Source organism: Schistocerca serialis, chromosome 11, assembly GCF_023864345.2.
Source record: "Schistocerca serialis cubense isolate TAMUIC-IGC-003099 chromosome 11, iqSchSeri2.2, whole genome shotgun sequence".
In the NCBI taxonomy this organism is placed as follows: Eukaryota; Metazoa; Arthropoda; class Insecta; order Orthoptera; family Acrididae; genus Schistocerca; species Schistocerca serialis.
Window position 1 is genome coordinate 39,432,495 of NC_064648.1, and position 25,621 is coordinate 39,458,115.

Here is a 25,621-nt window from a genome sequence, read left to right on the forward strand (position 1 = left end):
CTGGTACCCGAGTCGCGCCTCAGTTATAGGATTTGCAGACATTAAGAAAAATTTCGCTTTTGTTCACCTGTTGATTAATACTACACACAGGCAGTTGCGGTACACATCCTTTAAATTAACGATGCCAAATTCATTAATAACAATGTTGAACCTTGTTGCAATGTGGGACAACGATACAAGAAAAAGAAGAGATATCTACTGTTGAAATGTATACAAAAAAGTGACAGATGTTTTGCGGAATCCCAGTTGTGAGCACTCAGGCGTGGCCATGTCATCCCCAACCCCCCACCCCCCACCCCCCGCTCCCCTTTCCCTAGTTCCCGAGGAAAGGAAGAAACATAGTGTAGTCAGGTGCTTTTCTTTCGAGAAAATGATTTAAAAATTGGTGTTATGTAGGTTTTTAACAGGGCGGAACAGCAACTATTTTATTGCAACTCACATGTTGTCATTCGTCCTCCTAGATATTATAGATATTTAAAAATACTCCGTGTCTCCCCCCCCCTGTCGACCTTGGCCAGTCCTCCTACAAACAGATGACCTTGCTCTTGAGTAACAGTCTTTCACAATTTTTGTCTCTGTGGATTTCAACAACAGATCAGAACAGATATTTCGAAACTAACTGCAGTGAATCACAAGATATGGGCTCTAAATATTTTTGTGCAGTAAAATTACGTTTATAGGTAAAGTGAGCTGATAACTTTCCATTCAAACTCAGAGCTATATCATTTTATTCCAGATGACAAGTTATGAATATACAGTAATGTGTGAAGTATCCTGCATAACCCAATAATGTAGTGAAAATTAAGGTAATAACAACAACAGACAAAATCTGTGTTCAAGCCTAATTTTGTTAGAATAGTGACACTATGTGATCAAAAGTATCCAGACACCTGGCTGAAAATGATTTACAAGTTTGTGGCGCCCACCATTGGTAATTCTGGAATTCTGTATGGTGTTAGCCCACACTTAGCCTTGATGACAGCTTCCACTCTTGCAAGCATACCTTCAATCAGGTGCTGGAAGTTTTCTTGCGGAATGGCAGCCCATTCTTCATTGAGTGCTGCACTGAGGAGAAATATCGATATTGGTCAGCAAGGCCTGGCACGAAGCCGGTGTTCCAAAACATACCAAAGGTGTAACACAAGATTTAGGTCAGGATTCTGTGCAGGCCAGTCCATTACAGGGATGTTATTGTCGTGTAACCACTCCGCCACAGGTCGTGCATTATGAAACGCTGCTCGATCGTGTTGAAAGATGCAATTGCCATCTCCGATTTTCTCTTCAACTGTGGGAAACAAGAAGGTGCTTAAAACATCAATGAAGGCCTGTGCTGTGAGAGTGCCACACGAAACAAGGGGTGCAAGCCCCCTCCTTGAGAAACATGACCACACCATAACACCACCACCTCAGACTTTTGCTGTTGGCACTACGCACGCTGGCAGATGACATTCACCGGGCATTCGCCAGACCCACAACCCGCCATCGAATCGCCACATTGTGTACCCTGATTTGTCATCCCACACAGTGTTTTACCACTGTTCAATCGTCTAATTTTTATGCTCCTTACATCAAGTGACGTGTTGTTTGCCATTTACCGGCACGATGTGTGGATTTTGAGCAGCCGCTCGACAATGAAATCCAAGTTTTCTCACCTCCCACCTAACTATCATAGTAATTACAGTGGATCCTGATGCAGTTTGGAATTCCTGTGTGATGGTCTGAGTAGATGTCTGCCCATTACACATTACGACCTTCTTCAACTGTCGGTGAGCTCCGACAGTCAACAGATGAGGTTGGCCTATACGCTTCTGTGCTGTATGCATCCCTTCACGTTTACACTTCGCTATCACTTCGGAAACAGTGGACCTAGGGATGTTTAAGAGTGTGGAAGTATGGCGTACAGACGTATGACACAAGTGACACCCAATCACCTGACCACGTTCGAAGTCCACGAGTTCCGTGGAGCCCCACATTCTGCTCTCTCACGATGTCTAATGACTACTGAGGTCGCTGATATGGAGTACCTGGCAGTAGGTGGCAGCAGAATGCACCTAATATGAAAAATGTGTGTTTTTTGGTGGTGTCTGGATACTTTTGATCACATAGTGTATTATTTATAACATGCTCACATTTTTGCAGAACTGAATAAAGGCTAACCAATGATGACAGTACAGAGATGCTGAAACTTGTTTGAGTTTATATAAAAAGATTGTATGCATAATGGCAGACCTGAAAGCCAGTGATTTTTGTCTGCAAACACAGCTACTACAAAAAAACCTAAACTGAATGACAAATGATTTGTACAAGTTTGTCCCCCTCATAATGATAATTTCATCATATTCTGTGTCCAGATTGTAGTGTTAGCAAAAAAAATGCACAGATAATGGACATTACTGTTTCCAGGGGAAGCCTCGCAGTCCGTGAAGTGGAGACCGGCCGACCGTCAGGATGACGGCCACTCTGGAGGCGAGCTACCAGCCGCTGCAGCCCTTCGGGGCTGACCCGGCGGACACCGGTGACGAGACGCCCCAGGAGAGCGGAGTCATGATCCACGTCGTGCCCGAGAGTGGCCGCGGTGAGTGTGTGCGCGCAGCGAGTCGGGTCGAGTCTGTACCGTTGCGGGGTTGGAGTGAAGGTAGAGGGGTAAAGGAAAAGAATTGCGATGTCTGGGTAATGGGAAGAGTTTTGAAAAGTCACCCAAAACCCTGGGTCAGGGGAGACTTGGCAGATCCAGTCCGGTAAGTCTCCTGTGTCCCAGGGTTTTGGGCGACTTTTCAAAACACTTCTCATTTCCTAGACCTCACCAGTCCTTTACGTTTGCCCCTTGTCCTTTCTCTTCAGCCCTGCTGGCAGAAGAAGGAGCCACTGGCTCCAAAAGCTTGCAGATTTAAATGCCCTTATATGTATGTTCTCTTGCTGCCACTTGGCGAGTAGATTTTTTTTATCTATCCAGTTACAATGGAATATTTTAAAGAACAAACTGTACTTCTAAATCAACTGTAAAAGCAATCAGTAGTTACAAATTTGTAAATTATTTATTTTTCATCAAATAATGTGAAAGTACATGGAGAGGACAAAGTTACGTATAACTGGTACAGTCATATCTCATATTACTGAGATGATTTAGTAGCATGAATTTGGAAAAGAGATAATGTATAAAATGTTAAAGACTTGCCCTAAAATTAGTGCCAGGGGTATACGTCACATTAAAAATGAACGCCGGCATAGAAGATACTAGAAATGAAGAATAAGCAAATGTCATCTGTGTGATGAAAAAGCAGAGTGACACGTGTGCATGAATTAAAATAAAAATAGAATTAACTTAGGTAAAGCAAAAAGGCACTCATAGCAATAGAGAATATGACTATGTGCACATAAAGACACACTTCAAAAAAAGTTTTGCATCACCTCGGTTCCAGAACCTGTGCAGAAAATTGGAATAGAGATCAACATAAACATCATTTCTGCCCATTTTATTGCTCATGAAAACTACACATTGCATGTTATACCACCATACAATTAGACCTTCAGAGGTTGTGGTTCAGATTGCTGTACACACCGGTACCTCTAATACCCAGTAGCACGTGCTCTTGCATTCATGCATGCCTGTATTTGTTGCGGTATACCATTCACAAGTATATCATGGCACTTTTGGTCCAGATTGTTCCACTCCGCCGGCCGGGTTGGCAGAGCAGTTCTAGGCGCTACAGTCTGGAACCGCGCGACCGCTACGGTCGCAGGTTCGAATCCTGCCTCGGGCATGGGTGTGTGTGTGATGTCCTTAGGTTAGTTAGGTTTAAGTCGTTCTGAGTTCTAGTGGACTGATGACCTCAGATGTTAAGTCCCATACTGCTCAGAGCCATTTAAACCATTTTGTCCCACTCCACAATGGTGATTAAGCGTAGATCTCTCACAGTGGATGGTGGGTCACGTCATCAATAAACAGCCCTTTTCAATCTATCCCGGGCAGGTTTGATAGGGCTCAGGTCTGGAAAACATGCTGGGCACTCTAGTCAAGTGATGTCCTTATCCTGAAGGAAGCCATTCACAAGATGTGCACAATGAGGCCGCAAATTGTCGTCCATCAAGACGAATGCCTCATCAATATGCTGCAGATATTGCTGCACTATCTGTCGGAGGGTGGCATTCATGTATCATACAGCTGTTACGGCGCCTTCCGTGACATCCAGTGGTGTACGTCGGCCCCACATAATGCTACCCCAAAACAGCGGGGAACCTCCACCTTGCTGCACTCGCTGGGCAGTGTGTCTAAGGCATTCAGCCTGTCCGGTTTGCCTCCAAACACGTCTCCGACGATTGTCTGATTGAGGGCATATGCGACACTAGTCAGTGAAGAGAACGTGATGCCAATCCTGAGTGGTCCATTCGGCATGTTGTCGGGCCCATCTGTACCACGTTGCACAGTGTCGTGGCTGCAAAGATGGACCTTACCACAGACGTGGCGAGTGAAGATGCGCATCATGCAGCCTATTGCACACAGTTTGGGTCGTAACATGGCGTCCTGCGGCTGCACGAAAAGCGTTATTCAACATGGTGGCGTTGCTGTCAGGGTTCCCCCAGCCGTAATGCGTAGGTAGCGGTCATCCACTGCAGTAGTAGCCTTCGGGCGGCCTGAGCAAGGCATGTCATTGACAGTTCCTGTCTCTCTGTATCTCCTCAATGCGTGAACATCGCCCTGGTTCACTCAGAGGTGCCTGGACACTTCCCTTGTTGAGAGCCCTTCCTGGCACAAAGTAACAATGCAGATGCGATCAATGTGGATCGCGATATTGACCGTCTAGGCACGGTTGAACTACAGACAACACAAGCCGTGTACCTCCTACCTGGTGGAAAGACTGGAGCTGATCAGCTGTCGAAACCCTCTGTCTAATAGGCACTGCTCATGCATGGTTATTCACATCTTTGGGTGGGTTTAGCGACATCTCTGAACAGTCAAAGGGACTGTGTCTGTGGTACACACACACACACACACACACACACACACACACCACACACACACACACACACACACACACACGTACATAATTTTGTCCTCCCAGTGTACTTTCCAACTATTTGCTGAAGGCCTAATTGTAATTGTTTGCACATTATGCATGCATCAACGATGTCTGGGATAGCTTTGAATCCTATACATAACCAGTTGAAGCATGCATGGCAGTTTCAACTTGTGTTTTTTTCACTCATTATGACTTCTTGCAGTACAGCAGAATGAGAGGTATATCATGTTTTTGTTATAACTTCCGTCATTTGTTTTTGTTCTCTTAATGTGGTAGTTAATAATGTAATTTGTTTTACTCCCATTGTAGATTATGAAGATGGGTATTGTGTAGCCAAAACTTGTAATTCTATTCAAGAAACTTTGTGCTCGAGAAAGTGAAGTAAAAATTATAAATATTTTATAGTCTTGTACAAATAACAATTAAAAATCACAAAATTCACTACTGTGTGTAAAAGTAGATTATAAAACGTACTTTATCGTATATCGCGGAGGCAGAAAAATCGACAGTGGTGCAGCCTAAATTTTGTATCACTACAGCTGTCAAAGCTCTTTTTTCCCCCCACCTTCGTGTGGATATACCTGTCACCTCTGTTGCTCCTTTTCCTCTCGAACACCATTTCCTACGGTTTGTTGACATTTAGCAAAATCATCTCCTATGTACAGGAGTCGGACAAAAATACGGAAATTCAGCAAGAAGTGTGTGCTCGAACATCGGTGCGTATACCGGCTGAGGCTACGGGCCGTGGTGTCGTATTTGACCGCAAATGACACCTCCACAATGTCTGCAATACACTGAAAGAGTCAGTGAGAACAGTATTATGTGTAGCTGCTAGTGCATTACATTGGAGTTCAGTTCATTTGGACACGGGCAAATTGTCGGTGCCATTATGGTGGGTGCCTCTGTAACCGAGATAACTGAAGTGAAACTTCCTGGCAGATTAAAACTGTGTGCCCGTCCAAGTCTCGAACTCGGGACCTTTGCCTTTCGCGGGCAAGTGCTCTACCAACTGAGCTGCCGAAGCACGACTCGCGTCCGGTCCTCACAGCTTCACTTCTGCCAGTATCTCGTCTCCTACCTTCCAAACTTTACAGAAGCTCTCCTACGAACCTTGCAGAACTAGCACCCTGAAAGAAAGGATATTGCGGAGGCATGGCTTAGCCACAGCATGGGGAATGTTTGCAGAATGAGAAGGCCGCAAAAGGCATAGGTCCCGAGTTCGAGTCTCGGTCGGGCACACAGTTTCAATCTGCCAGGAAGTTTCATATGAGCGCTCACTCTGCTGCAGAGTGAAAATCTCATTCGAGGTAACTGAAGTGTTTGCCATTTTGAGAGACACCTTATCAAAGACCCCTACTGTGTACAGGGAAAGCGAAAAAATATTGTCCGCCAAGTCATGACGCGGACAAAAATGTGTGTCGAACAATCGTGACAGGTGGTTGTCGAAGCACATTCTGACGAAAATTAAGAGGATGGAAGCTGCAAAAGTCATTGCAGAACTGAATGTTGCACTCGTAAACCCTATTGGCACCGAAGCGACACGAGCGGAGCTCTGTAAGCAGGCAATAGTAGGGCAGGCTGGAATGGCAAAACTGCACGTCAGTGTGATGTGAATGCCCCGTAGCGAGAAAACGTGGTGCCCAAGTCATAAAATTGTGGAGCAGTGGAAGAAAGTAATTCTTGGAGAGTGACGGGGGACTAATGATGATTTGGGTAGCTGTACTGTGGTATTCCATGGCCCCCACTGTTATTCTGCCAGGTCGTATTACTATTGTGGATTATGACAGTTTTGAGTGGTGAGGTCCGTCTCAGCGTACTGTGTTTGTTTCCCAGTGGTGGTGCCGTGTTCGGAGATGATAGAGCCACTGTTAGCACAACTCGCATCTTTGGAGACCGGTTTTGTGAGCGCGAGGACTAATTGGCGCGTGTCCCCTGGCCATTACAGTTGCCAGGTATCAGATATTCTACCGCATCTTCCTTTGTCTTCGGCATTGTTGTTGTTGCCGTGAGGCACCGTTATACCGAGTGGAAAGGCGCGTCGATCTTAAGAGCGTGAGATACGGTGACCTTAAGTCATTGACAACACACAACGGTCACGGTAGCACCTGATTCCAGAGTAGCTGCATTAGTTTAGGATCTACGAACTACCCCCTCTTGACCAGGTCCCCAAAACTTAACTCGTAACGAGATCCCTTCGAAGCAAATTGTCATTTAGATCATCTATAAAAGCTTCGTACAATGATAAGAAACGTTACAGTTTATGGAATAATAACAGATATGACCACACTGTCTTATTTCTTCTATTTTATTTAACGTAACTTTGTGTACAGTTTTATTTCGCATTCACCACTCATTTACACTCTGATGTAGAGTACATGCGAATGCCTGAACCCTAACTCCCAAGTTCCATCGAAACCCTTTGATGAACAGTTTTGGCTGCTCGACACCAACAGTCAATGATAATGATACAATATTTTGTAATTGACTCTTCTAGTTTAGCCACCGCCCTCCACGAATGTTTGTTAGGCGTAAGACAATTACACACTTTTCTCTCCGGTCCGCTATTATTAAGGGTTCGCGTAAAAGTTAACGTTTTTCTCCTTTTCATAAATTGGAGCCAGCTCTCCGCGATATAATTAAAAAAAAAAAAAATAATGTCTCAATAATGTTACCCTCGTGAGATGTGTATAGATTTATCCCGGAATTGACCGCCCTGTAGGTGTACTCTATTTAAGGACCACACTTGGCTATCCGCAGTTTTGTGTAACTAAATGTACTTTTGTTACTCTGATCGCATACTGTAGTTATTTAAAACTCGCCTCTATATTTTTTCACAACACACAATTAGCACTTCTTTACTTTTTTTTTTTTTTTTTTCTAAGAGTAAATGAAAAAATGACGCCGTACCATCGGCTTCGTTGATATAAAGCAAAACACCTCAATATGCCCAATTTTACCTCTTCTTATATGATTGGCTACCTTACTCATTAATTTACTATATATTATTTCCAATAACACTAAACAGGTATCACTGTTATATTTTAATTGCATTCAAAAGCATGTTATTGTTATTATGACCGACCAAATCGTAACAAATTGCGCGGCGTGCGTTTTTAACGATAGCCAGCCTTTATTCGTGCAATATTATATATAAATAGAGTAGAGGGAAACATTCCACGAGGGATATTGGTCTTTAAATATGTCTGCTTGTGTCTGTATGTGTGGATGGATATGTGTGTGTGTGTGTGTGTGTGTGTGTGTGTGTGTGTGTGTGTATACCCGTCCTTTTTTCCCCCTAAGGTAAGTCTTTCCGCTCCCGGGATTGGAATGACTCCTTACCCTCTCCCTTAAAACCCACTTCCTTTTGTCTTCACCTCTCCTTCCCTCTTTCCTGATGAGGCAACACTTTGTTGCGAAAGCTTGAATTTTGTGTGTATGTTTGTGTTTGTTTGTGTGTCTATCGACCTGTCAGCGCTTTCGTTCGGTACGGTAAGTCACCTCATCTTTGTTTTTATATATAATTTTTCCCACGTGGAATGTTTCCTTCTATATATATATATATATATATATATATATATATATATATATATATATATATATATATATATATATATATATATATATATATATATATATATATATATATATATATATATATATATATATATATATATCACTCACACATACAGACAGGGCCGAAACATCGATCTCTCTATCGTAACCAATAGAGGCAAATACGCTATTCAAGTTCCATTACATCTATCTTGACTCGTATTATTACAATATTACTGAGCCTCTACAGTTTCCTGTAGAGAGTAAGGTCCACCTCGATCATCGTTATCTGAGCTTGCCACTATTTTGCAGGAATGGTAGTATAAGCTTCCCTCAGAAACTGTGCGGGAGGTGTATTTACCCATTTGGAGATGACTGGAAGCTGTTGTGAAAGCCGAACGTTTTCCTACGCCATATTAGGCACGGTAATGTGTTTTGTTTTTTGTGTTTGCATATTTTGGTCCGATCCCCTGTACCCGTGTAGCCGTTCGACCGGACTTACTGACGAGGTACCGGTGTTTCGATCGAATAATTGTCTTTGCTGTGTCCCGTTACAGTGCGGATTGCATTCTGTTCCGTTCTGTCACAGCACGCTGGAACCACGTGGAGGACCTGGACGCGTTCTTCACGCGCATGTACCACTACCACCAGAAGCACGGCTTCGCCTGCATGATGCTGCAGGAGCTGCTCGAGCTGGGCCAGTTCGTCTTCGTCGCCGGCTTCGCCACCTTCCTGCTGCACTGCGTAGACTACCCCGTGCTCTTCAGGTACGCGGCACCTTCACTATATCGGAGTGCGCGTAAGGCGACAGGCGGTGGGTTCGGTACACGGTGGCGAGGGCAACTTTACGTTCCACCTGGTAGCGACCGACTGCAGCGTGCACTTCGGGATTTATTGTCGATTTTTGTGTCAGCTGAGCTGCAGTGACGATATTCGACATTATTGGTGTCGTTGAGCAGAGGGTGTATACGAGGGAGATGTACTCGAAAGCAACACCGTAGGATATATATTGCGAGACTAATTTGACAGTGCACTGAAAGACCTAAGTAAAAATGATGTCCCAGAAGTATACAACATTCCGTGAGAGCTGTTGATAGCCTTGAAAGACCCAGCTGTGACAGAACTTTTCCTTCTGGTGTGCAAGGTGTAAGAGACAGATCAAATAACCTCAGACTTCGAGAAGAACATTATAATTCCAATTCCAAAGAAAGCAGTTGCTAACAGGTATGAAAAGTATCGAATTATCAGTTTATTGAGTCACAGTTGCAAAATACGAGGGTCATTCAGTAATTAAAGAGAGAAAAAAAGCATTTATTTTTACAAAGCAATACTTTTTCTACTTTTCAACATAATCCCCTTGAACATTTATACACTTGTTTCAACGAGCTACAAGCTTTTTATTCAGGCTGCAAAGAACTCTTTATCCTGAGGTTTGAACCAATTTCCCACAAATGTTTTCACGTCCTTGTTGTCCTGGAACCTCTTCCCATGTAATGCCTCCTTCTGTGCACCAAGTATACAGAAATCACTAGGTGCTAAATCAGGACTGTAATAGCGATGAGGCAGTAATTCCCTGCCCATTTTGTTGTTGGTTTCACGGGTTTGTTGAGCAATATGAGGACGTGTATTGTCTTGCTGGAGAATCGTACCTCTACTCCGAGATCCACGACATCTCCCTGGCTGGCTTCACCTTGTTTAAAAGCAAATCCGAGCAGTATTGGCTGTTTATTGTATGCTGTACGTCCAGATAATCACAAAAAAACTGGACCTTCAGCATCCTAAAACACCGTTAACACGACTTTTCCTGCTGATGCTTGGATTTTGAATTTTTTCTTCACAGGTGAGTTGGTATGCTTCCACCCCATTCCAACAGGCTACAAGCTTTTTATTGTGGCTGCAAAGAACTCTTTATCTTGATGTTTGAACTAATTTCCCACAAACTTTTTCACTTCCTCGTTGTCCTGGAACCTCTTCCCATGTAATGCCTCCTTCAGTGTGCACCATACAAATGGAAATCAAATTCTGGCTCACAATAGTGAACCCAAGTTTCACCACAGGTTAAAATTTTGTTGAGGAAGTGCTCACCACGTCTTTCATAATATTCCTTTAGCTCTGCGCACACACTTAACCTTGTTTCCTTCTGTAGCTGCTTCAACTCCTTTGTGATCTATCTTGCACATGTTTTGCGGTACTTCAGTTTGTTATAGATAATGTTATGAACTGTACCAGTACTAACTTGAACCTTATCAACTATTATTTCCACAGTCACACGGCGGTCGGCAACATGATTCTACTTTCAAGTGAGGGATTTGAAACTGCAACTGGTCGGCCAGAACAGTGTTCGTCAGTCACTGAGTAAAGACCATTTTTTAATTGCTCTACCCACTTGTAAAAATTTGCACAATTCGTATAACCTGCACCATAAACATTAGACATTCTACAGTATATATTCACTGGTTTCTCACCTTCAGCAAGTAAGAAATGAATAACAGAACGTTGTTCAACTAACGTGGACATTTCAAGCAGACTCACCATCTTGAAATGTATTTTTGACATTATAAACAAAACAATGTTGATACATCAGCTGATCAGGGCTCAACCCAGTGATGCCAACTTAAAGCCATAAAAGCACCAAACTTGCCCCACTAAAAGTTTTTTCCTCAGACCAATTTGTCTCTGTACAGAACAATAAAATAACTGCTACAAGCCAACCTCAGGGAAGATCAGTTTGGATTCCAGAGAAATGTAGGAACATGCAAGACAGTACTGGCCCTGTGACTTACCTTAGAAAATAGCTTAGAAAGACAAACCTATAGCATTTGTAGGCTTAAAGAAAGTTTTAGACAATGTTGACTGGAATACTCTTCCTCAAATTCTAATGGTGGCAGCGGTAAAATACAGGAGGCGAAAGGCTATTTATAAATTGCTCAGAAACCAGACAGTAGTTAAGTCGAGGGGCACGAAAGGAAGCAGTGGTTGACAAGGGAATGAGACAGGATTGTAGCCTATTGCCAATGTTATTCCATCTGTACACTGAGCAAATTGTAAAGGAAACCAAGGGAGAAAAAATAAAATCTTTGCGATTGCCAGTGGCATTATAATTCCCTGTAGAGACGGCAAATGACTTGGAAGAGCAGTTGAACGAAATGGGTGGTGTCTCAGTATGTTGATATAAGATGAATATCGACAAAAACAAAACAAGAATAAAGGTGTTGAGTCAGATTAAATCAACTTATGCTGAGGGAATTAATTAGGAAACAAGACATGTAAAGTAGTAGTTGAGTTTTGCTATTTGGGGAGCAAAATAACTGATTATGATCCAAGTAGAGAGGATATAAAATGTAGACTGGCAATAGCAAGAAAAGCGTCCCTGAAGAAGAGAAATTTGTTGGCACCAAATATAGACTTAAATGTTGGGAAGTAATTTCTGAAGGTATTTGTCTAGAGTGTAGCCATTTATGGAAGTGAAACATGGATGATTAAACAGGTTAGACAAGAAGAGAATTGAAGCTTTAGAAATGTGGTGCTACAGAACAATGCTGAAGATTAGTTGGGTAGGTTGTGTAACTAATGAGGAGGTACTGAATAGAATTGGGAGACACACCTTGACTAAAAGAAGAGATTGGTTGTATGATACATTGTGAGAGGTCAAGGAATCACCAATTTAGTGTTGGAGGAAGTGGGGTGGGGGGTGGGGGGGGCACGGGAGAGGTAACAATTGCAGAGGAAAACCAAGAGACGAACACAGTTAACAGACTGAGAATGATGTAGGGTGCAGTAGTTATTCAGATTGGAGAACTTTCCACAGAGTATTGTAGTATGGAGAATTGCACAGTCCAGTCTTTGGACTGGAGACCATAACAACAAAGTGAACATTATGTTAATGAGCGATTGCCGTAGTTTTTAAAGTGTAAAATTTATCTAGTGACAGTCAGAAGCAGAAATACAGCCAGCATTTGGCACTCACTTCTGCATCGCAGGGGTACGTGAAGGCTGGAGTTTGGACTGTGGCGTAATGTGGGACGGAGACAGAGAGTGTACTGGAACACCGCAAAGTATTCTCCACCTCTTCTCGGACCGTATGAATAAAACTTTATTCTCGGAATTTCGGAGAACATTCTCAGGTTCGCAGGAATAAAGTGAGTTGGAGAATATACTTCACATTCTCAGTTGTTTTGACATGAGCTCTGTAGCATACTTAGAGCTGAGTAAGTTCTGTTGAGTGTGAGGTTTACAGATAGTTTTATTAGTAAAAGTGTCAGAGTTTATGTAGCTTGGAAGGGCAAAAAGATGATGTGCATAGCCCAAAGAAATACTGAAGAGATAAACTGTAGAAGTTTAGAGACGTTTAACAATAAAAACATTCTTTGAATGATTTCTTGAAGCCTTCAGCTGCCATTCGCTTTATTTCCTGTACAATTGTACCATTTTGGCCGTATGCCATTTCCAAGCATCTTATGGATGATTTTTTTAGTAACAGATTGTCATATACGTTGTTGCTCCTATGTCATTATGTTATTCTCATAAATTAGTTAGAGGTGTTCACACTATTTTAGGAGCCCGTTACTTTCCCATAAAATTGTGTAAGATATAAAGAGAATGGCAGCTGAAGGCTTCAAGAAATCATTCAAAAAATTCATCACAGCTGCAGACCCTATGGCACTGAAAATAAAAACTTTATTTGGCCGGCAAATTTCCTTCTCGAAAACCGTGAAAGAAGAGGGGGCAACATTTCAAACAAAGTGAAAATGAAAACATCTTTGTGGTATAAAGCGGACCTAAGTTTCAGACTAGTGTATGAGAAGACTTAAGTATAGACTGTGCAATTGTGTTACCGACATTTTCGGATGTTTATCATGAAGTTCTCACATAGCAACGGTCTTATATTTTGTTATGTTAGTAATAAGAAAGTGGTCCAGAAAAATTAATAACTAATTTATTACAAACCTAGTGATCTGTTTCTCATAGCAAAAACACAAGAGTGACCACTCCAGTGCTTGAGACACGGGTGGATCATTGTGCATCACGTGTAACCAAAATTATCTCATGTTGGATAAAACTGACAGAGTTCCATTTTGGCGAAGATGAAAATGTGATTTTGTTTACATAATGTGTTCACCTAACTTCCGTAACAAGTTTCCTGCAAATGAAAAATTTGATAACATTGTCAGAAGATGCATTTTCATAAACTGTTCGTAATCATCTTAATAATTTTTGCTGCACATAAAAGTAAAATAAAAATACTGCGCAACTCTTCCAGAAGACATTGCCACTTCCATATTTGTACATCAAATAACTTGCCCGTTTGAGCAAGTCGAATGAAATGTGATGTCACGCATTTGTTCTTCGCCAAACAAATGCCACACACTGACAACCCTCTTGAGGAGGAGTGAAGGTAGTGATATGAAAGTCCCTCATCAGAGAATATGATGTAGATTTTTTTATTCATATGAAACTGAAAACCTTCTGTGAGAATGTTTTTTTTTTCTCTGAGAAACTTCTTCTGAGAATGTTTCCTTTTTTATTCGTACAACCACTTCTCCGTATGTGCAGGTTACCCAGTTAATCTCCTACTGTGCTCAAAAACCTGTCTCCTGTTTCCATATTTGAAGCTATAGTAACTTTTAGAAAGTTTATACTATGGTACTAATTTTGCATTGAACAAATACAGGGTGTACATAAAGTTCGGGAACACTTTCAATTATTTATTGCACAAGAACTAAACATTATACAGATGTCATATGTATTGCATTTTGAAGAGAAACTCTGGAAGGTTTTTTTTACAAATGCGGGATGCACGACGCACAAATATCCTTGGACTCATTATGAATGTCTCTCGTACGCACTCCACATTCACTTCACTCGCACTGGGTCGTCCGCTTCTCTTTGCCGGGCACAGGCGACCCGCTGTAACAAATTTGTTGTGCCAGTGGCAAATGGCCTTTCTTGTCGGTGGCTACTCTGTTCTAAACATCCGTCAAACAGCTGTAGACTCTTGTTTTTGTCGAACTTCGACACACAGAAAGCTCGCTCCGCACGTGAACTCGCCACGTTTGTAACTGGCGCTGACTGTCAGCAAATTACCAAACTACACTGTGGCGGTATATGTGGGGGGTGGGGGGAGGACTTTCACGGTTTCTATTGTAAATGACATATGTATGATGATATATGTACAGTGTTTGGTTATTGTGCAATAAATAATTGAAAGTGTTCTATACCCTGTATACAACTTTTTTTTTAACAATATAATGTCCTTGTCATTAATTTCATTATTAACTATTTGCCTCTCTCATTAATACCTTGAACTACATATTCAAGAAAATCTTTGACTATTGTGCAATACCTGTTCTGCTGTTAGTTTGCGGTTAGGCATGTTACCTGATGAAACATCGTGCTCAGTGTTTTCTGTGTGTGGTGAGCAGCAGTCCCTCCTGTTTAATTGTTGTTATTCCATCCCAGATTTTTTCTTTATTAAGATACATTGCACAGCTACGTAAGATTTTAAATTCGGTGGCACTCGGTCTGAGGCCACATCGCCATCCTGAAATAGGCAAGCACGACTGTGCGAATGCTTAAAATTTGACTTACATGGATAATTTGAAGTTAAGATACAATACGAGATGAGAATCAGAACGTAATTTCTTGTGGCAACATTCTTTGATAAATATATGGTTTTTCTCGCTGTGTCAAATCGGTACGCCATCTCAAGTTTTTAATGACTTCCTCTATTATCATCATCATCATCATCATCATCATCATTAGTACCTGTCTGTAGGTCATGTGGTACGTTACTAAGTTTGCGAAATTATGCCGTAAAGATGTCACGGAGCCGTGAAACTTCTGTATGCTACCAGGGAGTATGTCCACTTATATAATGGAGGAACATTGGTAGCTATGCCGATTTCGTTGGATGGTGGATAACTCGAACTAGTAACAGCAGATAAACGGCAGCTATATGTAAGGGACAGTCACGTGGAACTGAGACAGATGAAAAATGTAAGTAAATTGTATATTTTTCCAACAATAATCCCCTTAAGTGTTCATACATTCGTGCCACTGTGACACGAGACACTCGGTGTCTTCACAGAAAAATGTTTGCGGTTGTAGCCAGGCGTGCACCTCTTCGTCCGAAGCAGAGATGTCCGGGAATGTCTTTCTCCAGGGCTCCAGAAATGTGGAAATCGCACGGGGAGAGATTGGGACCGAACAGTGGATGTGTAAGAGATTCCTGACGAAATTTCCACAGTGTATAGTGAAAATGGTGCAAAGTTACAATGACATTTTTCCCCGACTGCAACGGTCCGCCGCTCGTTGGCTTTCTGGAACACACTGCCACAATTAACAGGCACCGGTATGTGGATACTTTGCAAAAATTGAAATGTGCCATCGAGTCCAAATGCCCAGGAACATTGACGGATGGCACGATTGTGTTGCCCCTCCACTGCACAGCCCCCACCCTCCCCCGTCCTCTCCTCCTAGAGAGCTCACCACTCTTTGGCAGGTTAGTGCTTAGCTACCACGGGGCCCCAGCCTTTGCAGCAGCCATTCCCTTTCCGTGCTGCGTGTTCATCCTCGTGCTAGTCGTTTCCCCTCTATTGGGGAATATGTCTGGGATATTTTTCAGAATGTGTTCTGAGGTTTTAATAGCCGGACATCAACATTTGAGGGTCCTCTCCGTTTCTTCTTCCTCTTTGTGCACTGCTGAAGGGGTTATACGTTTGACGTATAACGGGTGACTGGGTAAAGCATAATTCCCAGTCCTGGGTCGACAGGTAGAGTTTGTACGTATCCCCTGGGGCAGACCAGGGCAGGAATGGATGATTGCTTGAGCTGCTAACTTCCCAAAGTGCCGATTGGTCCCTCTTTCAGATGTTCGGGGGGTGTTACCTGAGGTGTGAACAATCACCCGAGGCCCTCCAGTTGGAAGGAAACCACTGTCGGAGATGCTGGTAATTGTGGGGGACTTTTTTGCAGTGAGCCACTCTTCATCATCTCAGTGTGTGTCTACTAAAGCGAAATGGAATGAGGCTAAGGATTCAAAGACCCTGTCCACCACCTTGCTCTCGTTTACACAATGGGACTTTACCATTGGAAACAGATAGTAATTTTCGAGCCCGACAGCTGCTTACAGCTCCTCTCCTCCACGGCTAGCCTGTTTGTGTCGAGGCCTGTCGAGCACAGAAGTATATGTGTGGTGTTATTTACATTCGGCTGCTTGACGGTCTGACTGATGAAGAAATCCAGACTTACCTCTCTAACAAGGGTGTCAATGCAGTCCATTGGTTGATGCCGCCTCAGTTCGTATGTGCACTCTTTTTCTTTCTGCTGATCGAGTAGTGCTTCCGTCGAATATCAAAGCGGGCTACGAAGTCGTCACTGTCCGACCGTTCGTTCTAAACGCGGTGCGTTGCTTCCAGTATCGAGAGCCACACTCGGATGTCCTTTAAAAGTACTGCCAATTGCGCTGCTTGTGGTAGGGGATACTCACGAGGGCAGTTGCCGACCACATTCTCCTCGCTGTATCAACTATAACGGAGACTGTGCTGCCTCATCCTGTGAGTGTCCCGTGTATCTTGATTAGCGGGCCATCCGGGAGATCTGGGTGCAGGAGACATACCTTACCCTATCACTCGCAAGTTGTCGGCTAGTTGAAAGCCCTCTGTTTTACCACCCAGCACTTACAGTACTGTTCTTCCTACACCTCGCTCCACAAAGGACACACCTGTGCAGACTTGCGACCTCCAGTTCTGCACTGCATTTGTAAAATCGCCCAGTATCGTGGTAGCGTCCCCGTCTCCTTCTCCTAGAGCCGTGCAACGAGCCACTAAATCCTCATCCCCAGCAGTGAAATCACAGCCAGCAGGCCAGAAAGGGCAATAGAAATATTCCAGTGAAGATTTCTTATGCCCGTCTGGCTGACAACCGTCTGAGACTCGCGTGCTGCCCATAAAGACTCTAAGAAATCGAATAAAGGCAAACAGTCTTCTACTTCTGCGTCTCGGAGGTCCTCTTCTGTGGTATCGCCACTCACCTGGCTGACCTCACTTTTGCCAGTGTGCCCCGCCTTATATTTTTCTTCCTTGGAATCTGCAGCCTGAACCAGGAGAAATGCCATGGCCTCTGTAGATTTCGTGGGACAGAATCCTCCAACCTTTGTGCCTTGTAGCAGAGAGTCTGCCTAGGTGGATTGCCCTTCGCTTGTTCCCTCCTCCCTGTACCCCATTATGACTCTTCTCCGGGGGAATCTTTGCAACACTAGATCTGACAAGGTGTAGTTGTGGCTGTTCGTGGAATCACTGCGACTCCTTGTTTTCTGCCTCCGGGAAATCGGACCGTCTCACTGAACACCCAGCTGCAAGCTGTTGCAGTCTGGATTTTCCTTCCTCACTTCACCCTTCCTGTTCGTAATTTCTGCATCCCTCCATCTTTCAGTGTCACCAGGGCAGACTTCCTGCGGCTTATTGATCAACTTCCTCACACCTTTTTGCTGTTCAGTGGCTTTAATGCACACCACTGCCTTTGGTGCTCTTCCAGAACCTGTCAGAGATGCGCCTCTCGGCTGAGCTTCTCAGTCGACTCGACCTCCTCTGCCGTAATACTGCAGCACCTGTGTTCCTTCAGAGTCCGCACACACCTATTTCCATTTGGACCTATCATTCTGCACTGCCCAGCTTGCTCGTCGTTTCGGGTGGTCCATTGTCTCCGACACGTACTCGAGTGACGGTTTCCTGTGTGCTATCCGTTTGCCGACTCCTCGCCCACCTACATCTAAACCCGACTGACATCTTTCTAGTGCTGACTGGAGGCTGTACTCCTCCATGGTGACCTCTAACAAACAACATTTCCCCAGTTGTGAGGACCAGGTAGAATATCCTTACAGCCGCAGAATGTTCCCTTCCTCGCACTTCCTCTCTACGGCACCATGTCCCGGTCCCTTGGTGGACGGGGCACGTCGTGACACAATTCCTGTGTGGGTACTTGCTATCTGCATTTTTAACCATCATCCTACCATGACAAACTACATTTATTACAAACATATGCGTGCACAATGTTGTCGCAGTCTTCAGAATAGGAAAAAAAAAATATTCTGCATTATTTTTTTTAAAACAATTCCACTCTCTCTTCCGTTGTGTGGGCCAACCTCTGACGGCTCTCTAGCACCCAGGTCTGTTCCCCAACTTCCGGCCTGACCGTAGCAGATGATGTTATTGTGGACCCTACTACTACCTCCAACACCCTAGGCCACTATTTTGCGGAGCTTTAGAGTTCCACCCACTACCACCCTGCTTTTCTCCATTGAAAACCTGTGGAGGCAGCTCGGGCAATGCCCTTCTCCTCACAGAATCTTTAATGGTACAGTGCTGCCTTTACTAGGAGGTGGCTGCGTCCTGGTCTCACTTCATGCCGATCTTCAGCCCCAGGGGCGGACGATGTTAACATTCAGATGTTGCAGCACCTTTCTCTTGTGAGCAAGCACTTTCTCCTTCGTACGTAGAATCGCATCTGGGCAGATGGCGCATGTTTCGGACACTGGCACGAAGCCACTGATAGCGACACCTAAACCCGGTAAGGGTAACATCTTCATTGTAGCTACTGGCCCATTTCTCATACCAGCTGTGTTTGCAAGGTGATGGAACATATTATTCCTGCCTGGCTAGTGTGGTGGCTCGAGGTTCGCAATCTACTTGCCACTGCACAGTGTAGATTTCGAGCCCACCGTTCTGCAGTTGACGATCTTGTCACATTGTCAACCCGTGTCGTGAATGGTTTTCTGTGGAAATATTGGACTGTGGCCATATTATTTTATGTGGAGAAAGCTGAAGATACCTGCTGGACTGGTATCCTCTGTACTCTCTATACGTGGGGCATCCAGGCCGCTTGCTCAATTTCCTGCAAGAATTTTTAAAAGACAGTTTTCAAGGTACGTGTGGGTTCTGCAGTGTCGTACACCTTTATCCAGCAAAATGGCATGCCTCTGGGTTCCAACTTCAGCATTGTCCTCTTTGTTATAGCCATTAACATCGATATGGCCTATCTTCCACCAGGCATCTCCGACTCCCTGTTCGTTTACAATTTTGCAGTCTATTGCAGTTCTCTACGGACTTTTCTCCTGGAGTGGCATCTTCAGCAGTGTGCCGATCATCGGTTGTGAGTCTCTATGCAGAAGCTGCTGAACTACTGCTGTCCTCAGTGGATACGCGTGCCGTTTGTCTGCCACGCCCGGCTACCCATCCTATGCCTCCTCCTTTGATGACTCCTTTGACTGCCAGCATGGGATGCGTTCCCCTTACTGTTACATCCTGGAGTTTGCTTTCAGCCAGTAGTCTGGCAGCTTAACTTCACACTACCTGCCACTTTCCCAATGGTTGTCAACTCTTCACCACCTTGGCTTCATGCAGCGGATCGTGTTCATCTTGGATTTCATTTGCTTCCTAAGGAAACTGCTCCAGATTCAATCCGTCACTGTAAGTTTCTTCATCTTTCCAAGGGGCTTAGCAATAGTACCTTTGTGTACACTGATTGCTCTCAGACTGACCGTGGTATTGGGTGTGCCTTCGTCATTGGCACTGACCATTTGCAGTATTGGCTTCCAGAACAGTGCTCAATATTTACTGTAGAGCTCCTTGCCCTCTATCAGGACTCGCTGTGGTGACACAGGGTTTTTAATTCTGAGTGTATACACTCTAGGACAACTGGGGGAAACTGGTAAAAACCCGGAATTTCTTTCACCTGGGAGAAAACTGAGAAATTTGGAACTCTGGGAATTTTTCATTGTTCTATTTTTCAGTTAAATTTTTGTAGTTTTCAGTGGTAAAAACTGATACTCTGACAAAGAATTTTACTTCAGCCTGCTACTGCAGAATAATACCGCCCCAGTGAAACATATACGAGAGAAAGAAACCAAAATTAAAACTTACGTTGCAAATGAAACACACTATTTACGACAGCGCTCACACAAGTGCCTGCCAACAACAAAATGTGTCGCAGGCTTTAGGATGAAGACTACACAATACTTCATAACAACAAACAGCTTCCAATTTGCATGACGTCACAATGGCTTATGTTAGGTTTGTTTGAGCAGTTGCCACCAGGTCATGCACATATGCAGTTGAGTCATGTATGAGCGATAGTGTCTCTCGCTTTGGGCTACACTTATCAGCTGTAGGGACAAGCAGCCAGATGCAACCTGGAAAACTTTTTCTGTCACACCCGAGCTGCCAGATTTGCGCATGCGCAGAGCAGTCCGGGTTGTAGTGGGGAGGGGGTAGTCTCCACATAACCCATGTTGACATTCAGTGACTTCACTGTTTCCTCTTTGTTTACTCTTACATCAAATGAAAGAAAAATGCATTTTTATGTCCAGGAGCTATCAGGTGAATTAAAATACATTCACATAGTTATGAAAGGCAAAAGTATGTTATTAGTTTGTTTTCTGATTTTATTTTATTTCCAGGTTTTTGGCAGCCAGACATTAATTGTCTTGTAGAACAATAAAGTTATTTTTGTGAATTTTCTAAAGAAATTTGGCTTTTATTCATCTCTTCTCCAGGGACAGTCAATTTATTTGAAACACTAATGGTATGTGTGAACTGTTTGCTGAATTCCAAGCGCATGTTTTTATCTTCTGGCATGCATGGCATTATGCCATAAAAAAGAATCAAACATGAGATAATGCAGTACTGGTACTCCAAGAAAATTTGCATCCTGAAAACTACACTGAAAACCTTAATATCAAGTTCAGTTCTGAATATGGACATACGAATATGCACTTTCAGCCAAATTATGCATTTTAGTATGGTTTACAAAATTCTGATGCTCTTGGAGTATCCTCTGATGTCCTTTTTCATTTATGACATAATGTAAGAGCTCTTAATGCTAGATACGTACGAGCATATGGGCTTACCACATCGTCATAGCTGTGCATGCACAGCAACACTGTTTTTTGACGCTCTCTTACAGTTGCTGAAAAGAATTCTAACAGGTCGCAGGAAAATATTGCGAACGGTGGTTTTATTTAAAACTGTACTGGCACATTTGTCTGCTGTATCTCAAAGTGGAACACATGCAAAATAGACCAATATTATATGTAAAAGGCTTAGCTTTTTCTGTAGCTATTCTATGTATATTAATTTAAACCATTACCTTTTCCTGTTTGCATGTTCGTACTACTTAAGTGATGTTGCTATTGGCTGACTGCATCATGTGTCAAATGCTCTGAATGTTTGCTATGATTGGTTGGCAAGATTATGTGACATGAGGTATGACTGATTTACAAAAGTGCATCACAATTTTAATTTTGATGCTTCGGAAACTAATGTGCTGTCTTTGGTGGAATTCGAATACGTGCATTCATAACATGAAAATATGCAGCATATCGTACAGCAAAAATATGCAGCCTACATGCTACTACACATCAAAGATCTTTTCAAAAAATTTTTTCTTTTTTTTCACTTCCCCCCCCCCCCCCTGCCCCCCCTTCCCTCGCCTCCCTCGGGTTCATTTTCTACAGGGTTGGAAAGTTTTATGCCAGTGTATAAAACCTTAACCATTCAAAGGATTGATAAGTTTTACAGATCTGAGGGGAAAATATACTGTCACTTGACATGGAAAAAGTGTATTTTTAACCAGGAAATCCAGGAAAAATCCGGGAATTTTTTTGCGTTATCCACGTATGCACTGTGTAATTGTGTCATATGCTCCAATTTCTCAGTGCCCTGTAGAGCCTCAGTGTGATGTATACACAGTCCACAGTGCAATGTGTGCGAGAAACCTTCCACTTGATAACTGTCAATGTTTACGTGGTTTCCTGGTCATGTCGGTCTGACGGGGAACGAGGCTGCTGACACTACTGCCGAAGCTGCAGTCGTCCTACCTCAGCCCACTAGTTCTTCCGTGCCTTCCGATGATCTCCGTCTGTCTGTTACCAGGTGGTGTCACTTTGGCATCTCCACTGGTCTTGTCTTCACGGGAACGAGCTCCGGGTTATTAAGCCGCTCCCATCGCATCGGTCGACCTCCACTCGGTCCTCTCACTGTGAAATCATTTTAGCTGGGTTGCTTATTGAGCACTATCATTTTAACTGTAGCCATTTGTTAAGTGGTGATCCCCCATCACTTTGTGCTCACTGTCAACAACCTTTGACTGTTCACCATTGCCTGACCGAATGTCCTTTTTTTAACCACTTAACATTGTAATGTACGTCTGCTGTGTGAGTTATTGGCCGTTTCATCGAAGAACACACGGTGTGTTGACTGTGTTTTACTTTTTATACATTGTGGAAATATACGAAGGACATTTAATCTTTAGTTTGGGACCTCCATTGTCTCTAGGGTGTATTTTGTGGACCTTTCTCAAAGAGGAAGTCATTGTCATTAGCTCTCTTTCGCATATTAGTGTTCAAAAGTTCTGACATAGGTGCGTATGAACTTTGTTGTGTTTTAGGATGCAAAAACAACTAAGAATGATTCTGCTGTAGGATAATGCCTTGCCACAAGTTGGCCACATGTTGCCGAAATCTTTTTCAGTATGTTGAAGGACATTCATTGGAAAACTCTTACAGATCCTCCGTACAGTCTCGATCTCTCCCTGTGAGATTTCCGTGTTTTTCCAGTCGTGAGGAAAGGCATTTGTGGCCGTTGATTTGCTTCAGATGAAAAGTTGTAACTGTTTGTATAGTTGTGGTTCTGTAGACAACCACAAACATTTCCATGGATGCACTGACTGCCTTGCCTCACTGCAGGATAAATGTATTAACAGTATGGGGATTACTTTTGAAACAACAGACAATTTACTTACTTTTTTCCATCTGTTTCATTTTAGTTTTGTTGGCCTTTTCATTTGTTAAAATGCCAAATGTATATTTGCAAAGTGCCTTGCTCTTTATAATCTGTAGTCAAAAGCCCCACCCCACCACATTCTCTCTCTCTCTCTCTCTCTCTCTCTCTCTCTCACTAAGTTTTTTTTGCTGGAATATGTCTTATGAGGTTTTCACACAGGGCAAACAGCTCATCAGCCACAAATGCAAATGGAAGAGGTCTAAATGCAGAGTAGGAATTGAAACCCTTTCTAACGAAACACACTGTCAGCCACAGTTCTCCAGCAGTTGCTTCTGTGCAGTGTGGTCATCTGACAACACCCTCCTCTGCACAGGAGGTGCACACTAACTGAAATTCCTGCCACATTTTTCTCAGGTCGACCCCGCCGCAAAAATCGCCTGGCCGTAGCCCGAAGATTGATCGCAGTGCAACTGACACCGACGGATTCTGTCTATGACCGACATCGTCTGAACGTGACTGATCTTTTCAAATCGGTACACCGCTATGTGTGGTAACAATGTAGCAAATTTCATTGCCCGATGACTATTTGTGGGATTGCAATCGATTTGTCCGTGTGGTGCAGTTTAGAAATGAAATGATCATATGGCATTGGTGGCCTGGAACCCCCACCCACGGAAGATTGGCTGGCATGTTGTGTGTCTTTCCAAATCCCCCCCCCCCCTCCCCCGCTCCTGCAGGAGGGTCACCACTCTTTGGTGAGTATGTGCTCAACTACTGTGGGCCCCAGCTTTAGCACCACCACCCCCTCTTTCTGTGCTGCAAACCTACCCTTAGACTACCTCTTACCTGCTCTAATGTTCTGTCAGATGTTTTCTGGTGCAGACCCTTCCTTGACTTCATTTACAGTTTTGGTCTCAATTTCTATTTTCACCCCCAGCTCTGCAGTCACCTTCCATTCACCTTTCATTAACGATTATATGGTCTCCATTATTGGGTTTGACCTGCCATCTTTTCCAAATTTTACAGGGAAGGTCACCCGCCATGGTGGATGCTCCACCTCTGTGCCTTTCCACCCTGGCACCCTTCCTTCTGTTGTTGTTGTCTGTCCGAAACCCAGCACAGTAGCCATCGTATTGTGGTGGAGGGGAGTGGGGGTTCGTCAAGTACGTGCACAGTGGTAGCCCCCTGACTACATGGGGATCACATTGTCGGTGCCCGCACTGCACACTCCCCGCGTGTGCCGTGGAGTATGTGCCCGCCGTGACTGGGGCACAGGGACTCCCAGTGACAGAATACTGGTGAGGTTGCTGTGGCTGGGTGACACCCACGGGAGAGCCCTTTGTCAGAGTGGGTGGCACTGTGGCAGATAATTCAGACATGGAGTGACTTAAACTTTCTCTTGCTGGTGTACACACGGCCCCAGCTGTCTCGTCCGATGGAAAGGGCTCATACAGTGCAACAAAATACAATCCCAATGCGTTCCCTTCCCTTGCCATACTGTGGGAGGAGTGCAGGACTAGATGAGAAAATCCTTCCCCCGATATTGATCTGTATCGAGCCCGACAGGGACACCTTTCTGGCCACAAAACCTGAATTTTTTGTGGACTGCAATGAAGAAGAATATTAGTGAAGTTGCAGTCATCTCCAAGATGAAGAGCAGTTCCCTCCTGATCCAAGCGTAATCTCCTGCCCGGTCACAGGCCCTGCTCTCTTGTGAAAAGTTGAGCGACATTCCCGTGACTGTCACTCCTCACGAGGGTCTCAGTGTGGCCCAGGTTGTCATCTTTCGCTGTGATCTTCTTTTGAAATCTGACGATGAGCTGCGGGCCAACTTAGAGTGACGGGGTCTGCATTTCATCTGTCGTGTCCGTAGGGGTTCGAGGGAAAACGGAGTTGCTACTGAGGCCTTCGTCTTGCCTTTTGAGGGTGATACGTTGCCTGAGAAGGTCAAGGTGATGATCTACTGGTGTGACATAAAACCCTATGTTCCCCATTGTATGAGATGTGTTAGGTATATGAAGTCGGACATATGTCTTACCGTTGCACCACTACCGCTGCCTGCAAGGCTTGTGGACGTCTGCTGCGTGCAAACGTTCCTTGTTCTGCTCCTCCCTTCTGTGTGAACTGCAGCGAGCTCCCTGCTCACCAGATTACTCCATTTTTAATTGTGACAAGAAAATCTGGCGGTAAAAGACTGTGGATAAGCTCACATATCGAGAGGGCAGAAAAAGTACGAGCGTCTTAACCCCCTACAAATTACAGAATATTATGCCA

At 43.8% G+C, this 25,621-nt stretch overlaps 1 protein-coding gene across 2 annotated transcripts in view; it reads left to right on the forward strand.

Annotated features, from left to right (window-relative positions):
• LOC126426794 (autophagy-related protein 9A) overlaps positions 1–25,621 on the forward strand; it is a 151,259-nt gene that overhangs the window by 17,825 nt on the left and 107,813 nt on the right. For both annotated transcript variants that reach the window (XM_050088792.1, XM_050088793.1), the window contains exons 2-3: positions 2,404–2,575; positions 9,160–9,337. In XM_050088792.1, the coding sequence (XP_049944749.1) occupies positions 2,449–2,575; positions 9,160–9,337 (305 nt within the window). In that variant the 5' untranslated portion in view covers positions 2,404–2,448. The remainder of the gene's footprint in view (positions 1–2,403; positions 2,576–9,159; positions 9,338–25,621) is intronic.